The 15,545-nt window shown below is 44.0% G+C and overlaps 1 protein-coding gene across 1 annotated transcript; it reads left to right on the top strand.

The window, feature by feature from the left end:
- Positions 1-56: 56 nt before the first annotated feature.
- Positions 57-11,116, top strand: LOC124279379 (cdc42 homolog). Its single transcript, XM_046715198.1, has 3 exons — positions 57-307; positions 3,252-3,337; positions 8,340-11,116. The coding sequence occupies exons 1-3, from the start codon at positions 169-171 to the stop codon at positions 8,727-8,729; spliced, it is 615 nt and encodes a 204-aa protein (XP_046571154.1). The 5' UTR covers positions 57-168; the 3' UTR covers positions 8,730-11,116.
- Positions 11,117-15,545: the final 4,429 nt, after the last annotated feature.

Below are 15,545 nucleotides of genomic sequence, written 5' to 3' on the forward strand. Positions count from 1 at the left end.
CCGCGCCCCGCTATATGACAACACATGTTCACTGCCTGGATCCCAACACCATCTCACTGCTCAGCTGTAGTAGCGTCATAAAGCCCGGCCTGAAGTATCGCGAGACTGCGTCACGACACAAGCCTCAGTCAGCTACACAGCGGCAGCCAGGGGACACAGACGGAGGGGATGGCAGCAGGCAAGCAGTACACAGTGACATGCACGGCGGTGGGGGACGGGGGAGTCGGCAAAACATGCCTCATGCTCACTTTCTTAACAGGAAAATACCCGGAGTCCTATCTCCCTGGATCCATGGACTGGCACAACGGTAAGTTAAACTTGCCTCTCTACATCTAACACTTTGACTTGTTTAACCACCTTTCTACATGATTCCGTAATCATGTTTCTCATTATTCAAAGTTCCCTGAGTCACTAATGTCGCGTGGTTAATAGGTGCTGACAGTAGGTAATTACTGTAATTATTGCACAAATTATAAACTGATCTCTTTATTACAACAATGGAACATGTTGTTTTATTACAACATCTACAGAAAGTAGGTTTTACTGAGTTCTCTTCACATTTCACATGTATAAGTCAGCCGCGCCTAGAGTGATAAACATCATAAACAAGTCTATATTTATATACATGTATACAAATGACACATCAACAACTCCACGGAGAAACTCCCTTTAGAAAAATGTAACGCTTTATAAACTTCCCGTCCGCAAACATACATTAGCATAAGGATACAGCAGCGACCGCTTGTGAATAGTAATAAGATAAAAGCACTGAAGCCGCATAAAGCCCCGAACAGCTGGTCTGGGAGCTGTGTGGAGTTATTGACAGGATAAATATCAAAACACACTCTCATTGATTTCCCTTGTATCCACGTAATCTTGTAGCTGTTGTATAAAGATTGTGTCAGCACAACTGCGGTGCATGTCTGGTGACGTCACATCAAGACCATTAAAATATATGTGATTAATACAATATGTTGTTGTCAAAGGTTAAAGTGCCACTTACTGTATGGCTATTGTTTATGTGTTCAAAACACTCATGTTGTATCGTTCAGCTACAACCGAGGCACTTGTTGACATGTTGTATTAATCCAGCATACCACGTGGCATGTTGTACTATTGTTGTATACATGGAATACATTCTGTAACACCCTACACATGGTGGCAAGCCCTGACCAGTCCACAGACAGACCGTTCCCACCAAGTACCATAGTAACCGGACCTAAGCTTGCCCACCATTGCCGAGTATTTCCCCTCAGACTACAGGAATGCTAATAGCTGTGAAGTGGCCGGCCAGCTCACGTAACTTGGCGTAATAGCCCCGATTTGGACAAAACCAACTGTATGACTAACATGTTTTATTATGACAAACTGACATATATGACATATATTGTACATACAAAATGAACATATTCTATGGCGTCGTGTCTCCCCGATGTGTCTGTTCCAGATAAGCCTGTTATGTAGTGTGATTACATGCATGGCTTAACGCAGCGCCGTAGTGGCAATGGCGATAAGAAGTTTTCTATAATGTAAAAGCGTTGATGTGAACAGAAATGTTTTTGCGTTATTAAAAAAGTTCCTCTAAAAACGGGAAACTACTGTATTTATCGTCAGGAGATTAATGTGTAGATTAGATACGGAATTTCCGTACACTATGTTTAAAATCATCCCTTTGCAACACAACCTAGGTTGATATAAGTTAATCCAGCCGTTGTTTGTCCATGCTACAAGTGTCACTTGCCGTCTAATTACCTATCAAATATTGCACCATCCTTCGCAGCTGCAGACTTCAAAATGATTTCCTGTGTGATAACAATTTATAACCCTACGTCCCCAATCAATAATAGGGATATCCCAGAGATGTTCATAGGAGCAATCTGATAGCATTCCCGCCAATTTGGGCAACAGACGACAGTTTCCGGCGAATGGCCACCTGTTGTGGGGTCTTGCAGTAAGGATGCTCCACACTGTAGGGGATGTGTCCTTATCTTCTAAAACCTGCTTGTCCCAGGTTGTCGTGTGGCGCGTGGCCCTCGCACCCAGCTGGTAACTGTCGCGTGCAGCCCGGAACACTGCTCCAATTACACACACACGTGACCCAGAGCATTCCTGAGTATTTAATGATATGGCTCTCTATAAAAAACACAGGACGTTAATTTTGTCGAACAATGGTGCGTTGTTACTGAAATACTCTGTATGAAATAGCTCTTAATTACACAGTGAAATATGAGATGTGTGCAGTGACATTTTAATGTAGTTTTTGGTAACAGTAGGAAAACCCAAACCACATGTTAGTGACATGTTTTAATCACAAGAGTCTTAATAGGGAAATTTGTACTTCTAAAACACCGCATGGTTCAGTTCACAAGACAATGTAATGTACAATTTAGTTCTTCACATCCTTATTGTTATATTTAGGAATAGGTAGGTACATGTCTGATCTGCCTGCATGCTACACATTATACTGGTTCGTAATTTGTTGTGTGTGCGTGCGCGCGCTAGTACTAGCCCTGACTGTAGCCAGTTTCAGCCTTCTGAGCTACCATGTCTAAGCTGAACATTGACACACCAGCCACACAGTGTACTGGCTCTGACTGAAGCCAGTTTCAGCCTACTGAGCTACCATGCCTGAGCTGAACATTGACACACCAGCCACACAGTGTACTGGCTCTGACTGAATACAGTTTCAGCCTACTGAGCTACCATGCCTGAGCTGAACATTGACACACCAGCCACACAGTGTACTGGCTCTGACTGAAGCCAGTTTCAGCCTACTGAGCTACCATGCCTGAGCTGAACATTGACACACCAGCCACACAGTGTACTGGCTCTGACTGAAGCCAGTTTCAGCCTACTGAGCTACCATGCCTGAGCTGAACATTGACACACCAGCCACACAGTGTACTGGCTCTGACTGAAGCCAGTTTCAGCCTACTGAGCTACCATGCCTGAGCTGAACATTGACACACCAGCCACACAGTGTACTGGCTCTGACTGAAGCCAGTTTCAGCCTACTGAGCTACCATGTCTGACACACCAGCCACACAGTGTAGCTGAACATTGACACACCAGCCACACAGTGTACTGGCTCTGACTGGTATGTCATTGCTGAACATCATATTTGGACTAAGCCAGAAGGGCAATGCCATCGTGGCAGCCAGGTCAGACTGGAAGTGTTTGGCTGTGGGAATGTGGCAACTAACCCACCACTTTTGTCCTTTCTTGTGATTGTGTATATCTATATATTTCAGAGTTTGCCCACGTGACTCGAGAGCCGGTCAAGTTTGAATATGAAGGGACATCCGTCTCCCTGAACCTCGTGGACACAGTTGGACTGGTAGGTTATGAATAGAGTGTCTGATGTATACAGCAGTGTGTCCGTTGTATATAGCAGGGTGTCTGGTGTCTGATGTATACAGCAGGGTGTCTGTTGTATATAGCTGAGTGTCTGTTGTATATAGCTCGGTGTCCGTTGTATATAGCAGGGTGTCCGTTGTATATAGCTGGGTGTCCGTTGTATATAGCTGGGTGTCTGTTCTATATAGCTGGGTGTCCGTTGTATATAGCAGGGTGTCTGTTGTATATAGCTGGGTGTCCGTTGTATATAGCTGGGTGTCCGTTTTATATAGCAGAGTTTATATAGCTAGGAGTGTCTGTTGTATATAGCTGAGTGTCTGTTGTATATAGCTGGGTGTCTGTTGTCCGTTGTATATAGCTGGTGTGTCCTGTTGTATATAGCTGAGTGTCTATATAGCTGGTCCGTTGTCCGTTGTATATAGTCCGTTGTATATAGGTGTCCGTTGTATATATAGTGTCTGCTCGGTGTCCGTTGTATATGTATATAGCTGGGTGTCCGTTTTATATAGCTGAGTGTCTGTTGTATATAGCTGGGTGTCCGTTGTATATAACAGGGTGTCTTGATGTATATAGCAGGGTGTCTGTTGTGTATAGGTGGGTGTCTGTTGTGTACAGCTGGGTGTCCGTTGTATATAGCTGGGTGTCTGTTGTATATAGCTGGGTGTCCGTAGTATATAGTTGGGTGTCTGTTGTATATAGCTGGGTGTCTGATCCATATAGCTGGGTGTCTGATAATAAGATACCCACACTATATATTCGGATGTTCATCGTGAATATCAAGGTATCACGAGTATACTGAGCAGTATCCATGGTATACAGCAAGGTAACCATAATCTAGGACAGGCTACCAACATAATATAAGCGCATCCCATAACATGGCAATATGTCCCCAGTACAGTATAAGCAGGGTACCGACAACATACAAGGTACCCATATCGAAAACAGGGTATCCATAATATATAGCAGAATATCCTCAGTATACAAAGGGCCATTCAATAGTATATAGCGGGAGTATCCATGTTATCTAGTACGTCAGCTCCAGTATATAGCTGAGTATATAACAGGGGGAATGTGGGTGTCCCTGTATTGCCTGCTGACCCCACCGTATCCAGTGTTGTAGATGTGAGGTTCCTCGCTTAGAATGGCAATAATCACATTCATAACCGTATCACGGTGATTTCACCACTTCCGCATTCCGTTTACAGCACAGAGACGTTTTGAATGTACCGTATTACCCGGTAACACTTCCTTTTGTAGAAATTGGAACAGCCGAAAACTGTAGTAATGTGAATGAACATTTCATGGTTACCATGACAACGTCGTTCTTTATACCTCCACCTTCCTTGAACATTGTGTCAAAAGTGTAACTCAGCCTGAAGAATAAGTTTCCAGTTTGTTTACTTTGACAACGGGGCGGTGGGGTAGCCTAGTGGTTAAAGCCTCCGCTCGTCACGTGCAAGTCCCAGGTTCGACTCCCCACATCGGTACAATGTGTGAAGCCCATTTCTGGTGTCCTTGGTATTGCTGGAATATTGCTACAAGCGGCGTAAAACACCATACTCTTATAATCTGATAACCTGACGATCGCCCGCACGTATTCCGGTCAAACCTGACCGGTGGTTGATAGTATGAACACCGCTGTTACACACGACGAAGCAAGTCACCGAGCCCGACTACCCACAGATTGCTGGAAGAGCGTTACGATAGAATCATCGGTAGTCACGAAACCGGCAATCGACGTTAGGATTCCATTAAAAACAAACTATCTACATGTTTTAGGTAACGGTTATTTTGTACACGTATATACACGCGGCGCTAGCTCGCCTAACTCAAGCTGAACTCTAAAGGACGGTATGCGAGACTAATACGGTAGTTTAAAAGTGTCCGGCAGTTAAACTGCGAAAAGCATAACTTGTTATCACACACACATGTAGATTAGATTACCGCAAGTCCATAAGGAAATAACTAATAACTTACATCATAATTCTCACAGATTGTGTCTAGTCTACATGAGTGAATATATTATACATAGTAGTTATATATATACTCATGCCAATAATGGTTGTCAACCGCCTCCCCACCCCAACCCTCCACCTCGCTCCAATTAAAAAAATTGAAGGGGGGTGACAACCATTATTGGCATGAGAATACATAGTTAATTTGTGAGCATTTACGACTGAAAACTCCCATTATTGCGCACGCACGCACACACACACAATCCGCACATGTACACAGACTCTGGCCTCCTGTCAGAAACTAACAGTATCATCCGACGCACCAATCACAACCAACCCGAGTATTCATAAGCCCAGACATGTAATTCGAAACCGTGAGCATAACGAGTGATTGAGTAAGTAAGTATAGCAATATTCCAACACTATCACGGAACACCAGAACTCGGCTTCACACATTGTTGAATGGAACATGGGTTATTGGCGTGCGGGGGAACGCTTTAACCACTAGGCTACCAAATCGCCCCAGTTTAAATGATAACTATTTTATTTATTTTCTGGTTCAAACAATTTTATTGTATTTATGCACATCAGTGCGAGTTGTGACACGCGGCAATGAAACATGTCGGATGTTTGACGTCAACAGCAAGGTGTGCATGGTCAAACATTTGACGTAAATACATGTACCAGGTTATCCCGGATCGCTGCTCGAGCTCTACAGATGAACTTAGTAAATGATTTTAATAACATATTTAATAGGCTCACGATTTCTCGGGCGAGATAAGAAAATCAACAAAATATTTTCCACCTGGGGAAACAAACTCAAATATACGCAGAGGAAGCGAATACTCAATCCAATTGCCCACCTGTCGGCATGTCAGTGTACGTCTATGGCTACTCGTCAACCAGCCTCTTGGTCGATATTTCACTTTCAGACACCAAATCGCCAGCACACAAAGTCAGCGATCTTACCCACTCATCAGAGAACTCATGGTAGAGAGAACTCATGGTAGAGAGAACTCATGGTAGAATGGTAGAGAGAACTCATGGCAGAGAGAACTCATGGTAGAGAGAACTCATGGTAGAGAGATCTCATGGTAGAGAGATCTCATGGTAGAGAGAACTCATGGTAGAATGGTAGAGAGAACTCATGGTAATCATGAGAGAGAACTCATGGCAGAGAGAACTCATGGTAGAGAGAACTCATGGTAGAGAGAACTCAAGTAGAGAGATCTCATGGTAGAGAGAACTCATGGTAGAGAGATCTCATGGTAGAGAGAACTCATGGTAGGGAGATCTCATGGTAGAGAGAACTCAAGTAGAGAGATCTCATGGTAGAGAGAACCCATGGTAGAGAGATCTCATGGTAGAGAGATCTCATGGTAGAGAGATCTCATGGCAGAGAGAACTCATGGTAGAATGGTAGAGAGAACTCATGGTAGAATGGTAGAGAGAACTCATGGCAGAGAGAACTCATGGTAGAGAGATCTCATGGTAGTATTGGTGGCTCAGTGGGTTAGATCGCTGACGTGTGCTGGCGATCTGGTGCCTGACTCTGAGAATGAGCGTTCGAATCCCGGATGTGACTCAACCAAACAAACAAATCTAGAATCTGTACTTTACTGAGAAAGTGTTATCTAACATATAACATTTGTTACATGGAGGCACTCATACATAGAGGATATATTGCCTGGCCGAGTTGCATGTACGGTGAATGTGCCGATCTGTCTTATGGAGCATGAATAACTCGGTTATCTCCCCTGCACGTTGATGCCCCAGATCAAAGGCATGTCTCGGATGCTTGAGATTATTGCATGTTCAATCAGACTGCCACCACGCAAATCCCTGTCTAGCTGCACCATGCTGGAATGCCCCGTGCTCAGGGTGTCTAGCCATCTGACTCAGGTTCCTGACATCTGTAGTATAAGTCATATAGTACTGTACCTATGAACCCATTGCATCGAGTAAACAAAGCTCTCAAACACACACTGGCATCTAAACAATTCATAACTCCAGCATGTACACAATCCCATGACACCAATACTTGACAAAGTATACAGGTATGGTCCGAATACATGTAAATGTGTGATGTATGACATACAATGCAGTTGTCATTTGTACAATAGCTCGTTAACAGTCGTCACAGACCCCTGTCAATCAGTTGTAGTTGGCGTGTACGATGACGTGGCGGTATGCCGGTCATGTGTTAAGGGTGATTGATGGCAGGTCCCGGTCCGTCATTGACATACCATACAGTCTACAGCACGGCAGGTGGGTCACACGGCAGGTGGGTCACACGACAGTCATGTGTGTCACTCAAGCAGTGAGGCCTCACCACGCCCGCGGTGCCGCTAGTGAGGGAGTAGTATTTTACCAATATGGCGTCATGGAATCATGTTTTACCCACCTGAGGAATCGAATCTTGGTCGTGTGCCGGTCGTGCTACCTATATTGCCTCCTCAGCGCCGATGTCTGTGCTACCTATATTGCCGCTCAGTCTCACAGTCAATAAACCGCATTATTTTCCCTCCCTTTGGGTTATGTCTGTAATGTACAAGTTATAAAAGTAGGAAGTCTAGATTTTCTCCAGGTTATCTCACACTTCACTTGGTCTCCTTTTCAATGTAAACGAAGTTAGACATTTTCAGAGACCAAGCGTTAGTCTAACGAACATAAACTACAGTTGCGTTGCTACGATACAGAAAGCTTGAAATAACAGTTGTCCATTTTAAGAAAATATGGTGACGCCCGAGTTGAGCAGCAGCATAATTCTCGATGGCTGTTCCCGCCGTGTACGGGGGTTCACGTAAATACGTATATCTGTTCTGCACATGGACTAGACATGCGTGAATGCCAGGATCCTCGATCGTAAATATATTAATTTACAAGTAATCGAAGTGCCTTCATTATATCTATGTATTTTCATGCTATACACCATGATGTAACACTTATTATGGACTCACTCACTCACTCAATGTATTTTTCATACAATAACCGTGTGATACAGACTTTTATCTTCCACGTTTGTAGGACGAATACCAGAAGTTGCGGGAGAAGGTTTGCCACAACACTGACGTCTACATGGTGTGCTATGACGTCACCAACCCGTCCTCCCTGGACCGTGTGGAGCATCACTGGGTGCCAGAGATCCGGGACTACTCTCCAACTGCCCCCTTCCTCCTTGTGGGCACCAAGACGGACGCCCGGAACACCATCACCAAGGACGCTGACCCCAAGTGCCGGTCCATCCCGGCAGAAGAGGGGATCCGAAGGGCGGAGGAGCTCGGCGCGTTTGGATACGTGGAGTGCTCGGCCAAAAGCTCTGTGGGACTGAGACGAGTGTTTGAAAGTGCAGCGTTAGCATACATGGACAACTATGTTCCTTCCGATACCAAGAAAAAGAGTTGTGTGATATCGTAGTCGACGATGTAACCATCTGTCACGTCGCCTGCCGTTTCAAGGTGCTGTATTCATGCTGGTCTAACATGTCATATCTGGTTCTGTGCGGGTTCCACCATTGACCGGGCCGCTGTTCATCCATGACGTCTATGGCTATGACGTGCCAACGAAGTTGGTGTATCGAGATACTGTGTACCATCAATATGTCATGTTCTGTATGGATACAAATAGACGCAAGGAGGATGTATTCGCGTAGTGTAAACCAGTTGTCAGGAAATATTTCCTAACTTTGCGGAAATGAGTTCCGCCTTGAATTTTTAATTCTTTTCAATGGTTTGATATAAAACCCATCCCGCCAGCATCTGTCTTGTAAACGTGACAGCAGGTAGCGCTATTCGCGTCGTACCTGGCACAGCGACAAACTGTATTGCTACCTTTCTGTTGTTGACGTGTGTGCATCTTTGGCTCACCCTCGCTTATCCAGTGAATTTCGTGTTTAAAAGTATATAATAATGGATAAATAACACGCTGGATAATCGAGGGTAGGCCTCTGAGTAAGACTTATATGAATGTATCATTACCTGGTTATTGAGAGCCTTGTCCTGGTGTTAGGTTTGCTGGTAGAATACTGCCAGCTTGTCCATGTGCTACCCGACCACATGGACCCCTGGACCTGTTACCCTACAATGTTGTGTTAGACCGCGCTACCAGGGTCTTTTGGAATACGTGCATGTGTATATATTGCAGTGTTTGGAATGTACTCGTACAAGGGTTCAAGACGGCCATTATTTTGCTTTTTACGTCTGTACTCCGAGAATTGACAATCCAAGATGGCCCCGACCGTGATAAGAAGGCCGCCAGACAAAGCTGACACTGAGCTGCACTGTCCGTATAAGTGTTTGATTGTTTAAGGACCAAAAAGACCCCAGATCCGACCTGATTGTTTAAAGACCAACCAGACCCTCCCAGATCCGACCTGATTGTTTAAAGACCAACCAGACCCTCCCAGATCCGACCTGATTGTTTAAAGACCAACCAGACCCTCCCAGATCCGACCTGATTGTTTAAGGACCAACCCGACCCTCCTCAGATCCGACCTGATTGTTTAAAGACCAACCAGACCCTCTCAGATCCGACCTGATTGTTTAAGGACCAAAAGACCCCAGATCCGACCTGATTGTTTAAAGACCAACTCGACCCTCTCAGATCCGACCTGATTGTTTAAGGACCAACCCGACCCTCTCAGATCCGACCTGATTGTTTAAGGACCTGATTGTTTAAGGACCAAAGACCCTCTCCCAGATCCGACCTGATTGTTTGAGGAAGTACCCGACCCTCCCAGATCCGACCCCGACCAAAAGACCCTCCCAGATCCGACCTGATTGTTTAAAGACCAACCCGACCCTCCCAGATCCAGATCCAACCTGATTGTTTAAAGACCAACCAGACCCTCCCAGATCCGACCTGATTGTTTAAAGACCAACCAGATCCGACCTGATTGTTTAAAGACCAACCAGACCCTCCCAGATCCGACCTGATTGTTTAAAGACCAACCAGACCCTCACAGATCCGACCTGATCATTTAAGGACCAGCCCGACCCTCCCAGATCCGACCTGATTGTTTAAGGACCAACCGGACCCTCTCAGATCCGACCTGATTGTTTAAGGACCAACCAGACCCTCCCAGATCCGACCTGATTGTTTAAGGACCAACCCGACCCTCTCAGATCCGACCTGATTGTTTAAGGACCAACCCTGATGTATGGGGAACAAGCCCGACCCTCCCAGATCCGACCGGATACATGAGGACCAACCCGACCTACCCAAATCCGACTTGATTGTTTAAGGACCAACCCTGATGTATGGGGAACAGCCCGACCCTCCCAGATCCGACCGGACACATGAGGATCAACCCGACCCTCCCAGAGCATCAATGTTACTGTACCAACATACACCAAGATTATCAGGACCAAAACGCGTAGAGCTTATACAAATATATGTCCCAAACACGCTATTTCTCTCAGACACAGGGCGTGACGTGGTTTGTGTTGCCAACGCTACGACCAGCACAAAGGTGGAATATATCGTCACTTGAATGGGACGTTTCCTGATAGTCTGTGCCGGCTGACATGACATCAGCGTGTGCAATGGAGACCGGAAGCCGCGCTAGACAGATCGGAAAGGCTGCTCACAAAGTCCTGGCAATGTTTGATTTGTTGTGTACACATTCTGGACATATGCATCATTGCAACGAAGACAGCTTGAGACGAAGAGTTAAATTTTAATTCGAACTACGTGTATGTTATGATATTGAATTCAACCAATGTTATATTTTACGTTATATCGGAATAACTTAATGTATAGTGTTGTATGTGAAACATTTGTAATAAATATAAATTTTCCATGAAGTCTCTGATTTGTACTCGTCATTTAGGTCACGTGACTAATGGAGAGAAGTTCCGTGAGTAACGTTAGGCCACAATATATTCTTGTTTCCGTTCCTGGAACGGCTCATTGTGTTACTCGGAACTCTCACATTGTCATTTATGGTGTCTCTTGGAACACTAAGACGTATTTTGAATACATTGATCGATCTAAGTTTGTAACAACACGCCTTTAGACCAGCTTTAAGGACATTTCACTCCATACCCAAGAGAAATAAGTCTGAGCTATCCTGAATTGTTCTGCCCCCTCGGGATTCTATATATGTTCAGTACAGACAATCCATATATAAGATAACTTTATACCTGGAGCTATGTTGAGTTCTCTGTGCAGAGTTGTGTCCCCTACAAGCCACACTCCGCGTGATACACAAGTCAGTGCTTTCCCCGCTATAAGTTCACCCACTATTATAATACTCGGTCAATTCATCAATGGACATGGCTTCAAGACATGTGATATGAAAACTACTTGGAATAAGCGGTACTGGAGCATCAGTTCGAAGTCTCTAAATCAAGTGTCGAAAAGGGTTTGTCTGTTTGTACTAATACGGACGTAGATGGATAGATAGATAGATATTCTTTAGATAGATAGATATTCTTTATTTCCTCCATAGTTTGAAGATTACAAATGTATAAGTATGTTATACAGTCATATTACTGGCACATGCTACAACAGAAATGCTCATGAAATAATCTATACAGGGTGGTAAGGTGAAATACAACAGTTATAAATATTTTTCCATTTATATACAGAATTTGAGACACATATTATAACATTTGCCCACACATCATAGTTTAGCTGGTCCTTTTACATCTTCCGGTATTCCGCCAAGTAGAAATTTCAGAATTCATCATCATCATCGTAGGTCCATAATTTTACAAAGATATTGACATCGAGTAAGTCACAAAATTTGTTCAAATAAGACATTTCTTTCAGCAATATTAATCTTACAAGACATAAAAACGTGCTTTAAAATATCGTGCGCCACAGTGCCACACTCACATTCCTTTGACTGAATGGGAACAGAACCCAGTTTAATAAGAAAACCAATACGTTTATAGTACCTTGGTCTGTCAAGCGCCAGCTGCCATAGTCGATTTACACCGTCCGATCTTATTGACTGATACCGTATCAATGACAGCCTTGACTGCATGGCATACTCTGCTGCTTTTCTATCACATTGTAAGACCTTTTCCCGTACTATTCTTGACCATTTCCTTTTACATACAAATTTAGAACACACTACATATTGTTTAATTTCTTCCTGGATACCATATTTAGCTAATAATTCCAACATATGAAATATAGGAGATTTCATATCTCGTTTATGCTTTCTGCCATTCATAATTTCATTGTCATATTGCGAGAATCTATGTAAAAACAACTGTTTAAAAGAAAACTTAATACTGCTGTTACATAATCTGCCAAGTAGCAACAGAGAGCGTTGATCTATATAAGCTTGTAATGACAGAATACCAAGGTTATCCACAACAACTTCATTAGGCATATACCTATCAAAACCCTGTATTTTTTTACAGAAATAACGCTGTGTGGTTTCCAACATATCATATTCTTTATTAGATAGCTTTCCCCATACACTGCATCCGTATAGGCAGCATGGCAGTATAACTCTGTCCCATATACGAATTGCAGCAATAGGATTTAATCCTAATACGGACGTATGGCGGACGTATACGGCTTATGTTGCTAGCCCACTAGTATATCACGCCCCTGGTAAACGTGGATACCACGTCGGCTCCCTGACAACCTGTTCTTGTTTTATCATAGGAAGGATAACCATATAGGGATGAACAACGTTATAACAGTGGGAGCAACTTTTCGGTGTGGGGTTAAACACCGTTATCAAGCCAGTGATGGACAGAATAAGGATAGAAAGTCCTGAAGTCCGACATTGTGGAAGTCGCGGTGGCGGCTGACTTTGTGTGCTGGCGATTAGGTGCCTGACTCTGAGGGTGTGGGTTCGAATCCCGGATGTGACTCAATCCAACAAAAGTACTAGAATCTGTACTGTACTAAGAAAGTGTAATCCCAAATATAACATATGTTACAAGGATAGAAAGGCAATATATAGAATTGACCCCAGAAACAATACAAGTGTGAAGGAGTGTTATTATAGTAATAGGTTTAGGGCTGCAATAGTACACCTAGTAGCTACACCTAAGATCGGAATATATATACACAGGAAGGCTGTTTTATCTTATATCGATCCTACAAGCATTGTTCCTCTCGGATGACACGTCTGTTCAACGACATTTTCGTGTGGAGATGCGTCTGTAACTGAAAAGCAAATAAGTTGATATTTTATATACATGTAGTTGAAAGGTTATCATGGTTTTGACTATTTTCCAATAAAAAATACTTTTACTGGATGTTGCCACTGACCGACAAAAGCGTGCTGGGCGGGGTCAGTGTGAAAACTACAGTCTACAACCAAACATTTGCATGATTGCTCATCAGAATACTGGCGCCGGTCCAGTGGAGGGCAAATATAGGGGTCCAACAAGTTTCGTAGTGATATCATTACAAGTAGCATATTATTGGTTGTTCAGTTCAAATAATCCACCAATCAACAGGTATTTGTTATTTTGGTGAGCGTTATATAGAGACACCTCGATATACGTTGGACGCCATCCGGTCGGTGCATGAGAACACAGAGTAACTGCATACCCCCTCCCACACTGAGTATACATTGACGTTGACATTGTGTACTTTGCTGAGTGACAAACTAACTATACTATGACAACATGCATGACTGCGTTGTCTCCCCAGGATGTTACTGACGCCGGATCGAAACTGTGTGAACCCCATGTGTTGTTTCTGGGTTCGATTCTTTATATGGTTCTCTGTGTGAATCCCATGTGCTGTTTCTGGATTCAAGGCCTCACAGGGTACACTATATGAAACCCATGTGTTGTTTCTGGGTTCGATTCTAGGGTACATGCGCACGTTGTTTCCTGGGTTGATTCTTTATAGGGGTTTCTATGTGAAACGCATGTGTTGTCACAGACGGTCTTAATACAGCCGTATTGTCCTTCACGGCTAATACACAACCAAGGAGCTGCCTGCTGACGGCGAGCCGTGAAGACTTCCCCATGTCCGTTTACTGACAGAAGCGTACGTACAATGCAGAACGACTGGCTATAAATGTCAGGGAACCCTCTCTACAGATGCTTCTACTATTACAGACTTCTTCCTGACGAAGGAACACGTCAAATGTGAAAATAGTGGAAGCGTCTAGCGTGGTGACCCGCTGGTCCGCAGCCCCTCTACTTGACTTCAGTCTTGACTCCCAGGCTGCCGATTGGTGGCCTTGGATATGGCCTTTAGCATTGTTCCTGGTCTATCTGCTCCATGCCCTCAGGTGTAAACCACACTACCTGTATCACAATTTACTTCTAAACTAACCATGACGTAATTATATCAACCTTGGAAATGGAGTTATACTCACTCACCAATCAGCTTAATGTTGCACGGTGTGGGCGTCACAACTCCAACTCTCGCGTTCACAACGATAACATATTTCCACACCCCCTGCACCATTGGCAATTCACTCACTAACTCCGCCGTGAGACATACTACACTTGTGTACAACAGCGAGGACCCAGTCAGGCGGTACGACACACTGCCTCCTCACATCGACCCCCTCCACCAGCGCCAGCTCCCTAAACGTCAATACTAAATCACTGACTGAACATGTGTCATTGGAGGTTATTACCACGACATAGGGAGACTGAAACTGGTGGCGGCAGACCGCAGCTAATGGCGGTTGTGGAAGACCGGTTCTTATTTGTTGAAGAAAAACGACAAGTAAAACAAATGTGGTATTTGACATTTCTTGTATGGGTGTTGAGTGAAAACAATGGACGACTCTCGAACCATTATGGTGCCTCCTCTGACAGTTGGACATGTTCACACTTGATTATCAGGAAGCCAACGAGCTGAGACGAACAACAGAACAACGTTCTGGCCATCTTTGCTACAATATGCGGTACGTGACACGTGACACATATCCTTTATATAGATGACTGTGACACATTTGTATAGATGGACGTACGTGACACATGACCGTTTAATATGGATTGACGTACGTGATACATGTCCGTTTTATATGGATGAACGTACGTGACACATGGCCGTTTAATATAGATGGACGTCCGTGACATGACCATGTCCGACACATATAATATGGATGGACATGTCCGTTTTATATAGATGGACGTACGTGACATGACCGTTTTATATGGATGGACGTACGTGACACATGACCGTTTTATATAGATGGACGTACGTGACACATGACCGTTTTATATAGATGGACGTACGTGACACATGTCCGTTTAATATGGATGGACGTTCGTGAAACATGACCGACCG

The sequence above is a fragment of the Haliotis rubra genome, unplaced genomic scaffold (genome assembly GCF_003918875.1).
Source record: "Haliotis rubra isolate DU_JTF1 unplaced genomic scaffold, ASM391887v1 Scf25, whole genome shotgun sequence".
Classification (NCBI taxonomy): Eukaryota; Metazoa; Mollusca; class Gastropoda; order Lepetellida; family Haliotidae; genus Haliotis; species Haliotis rubra.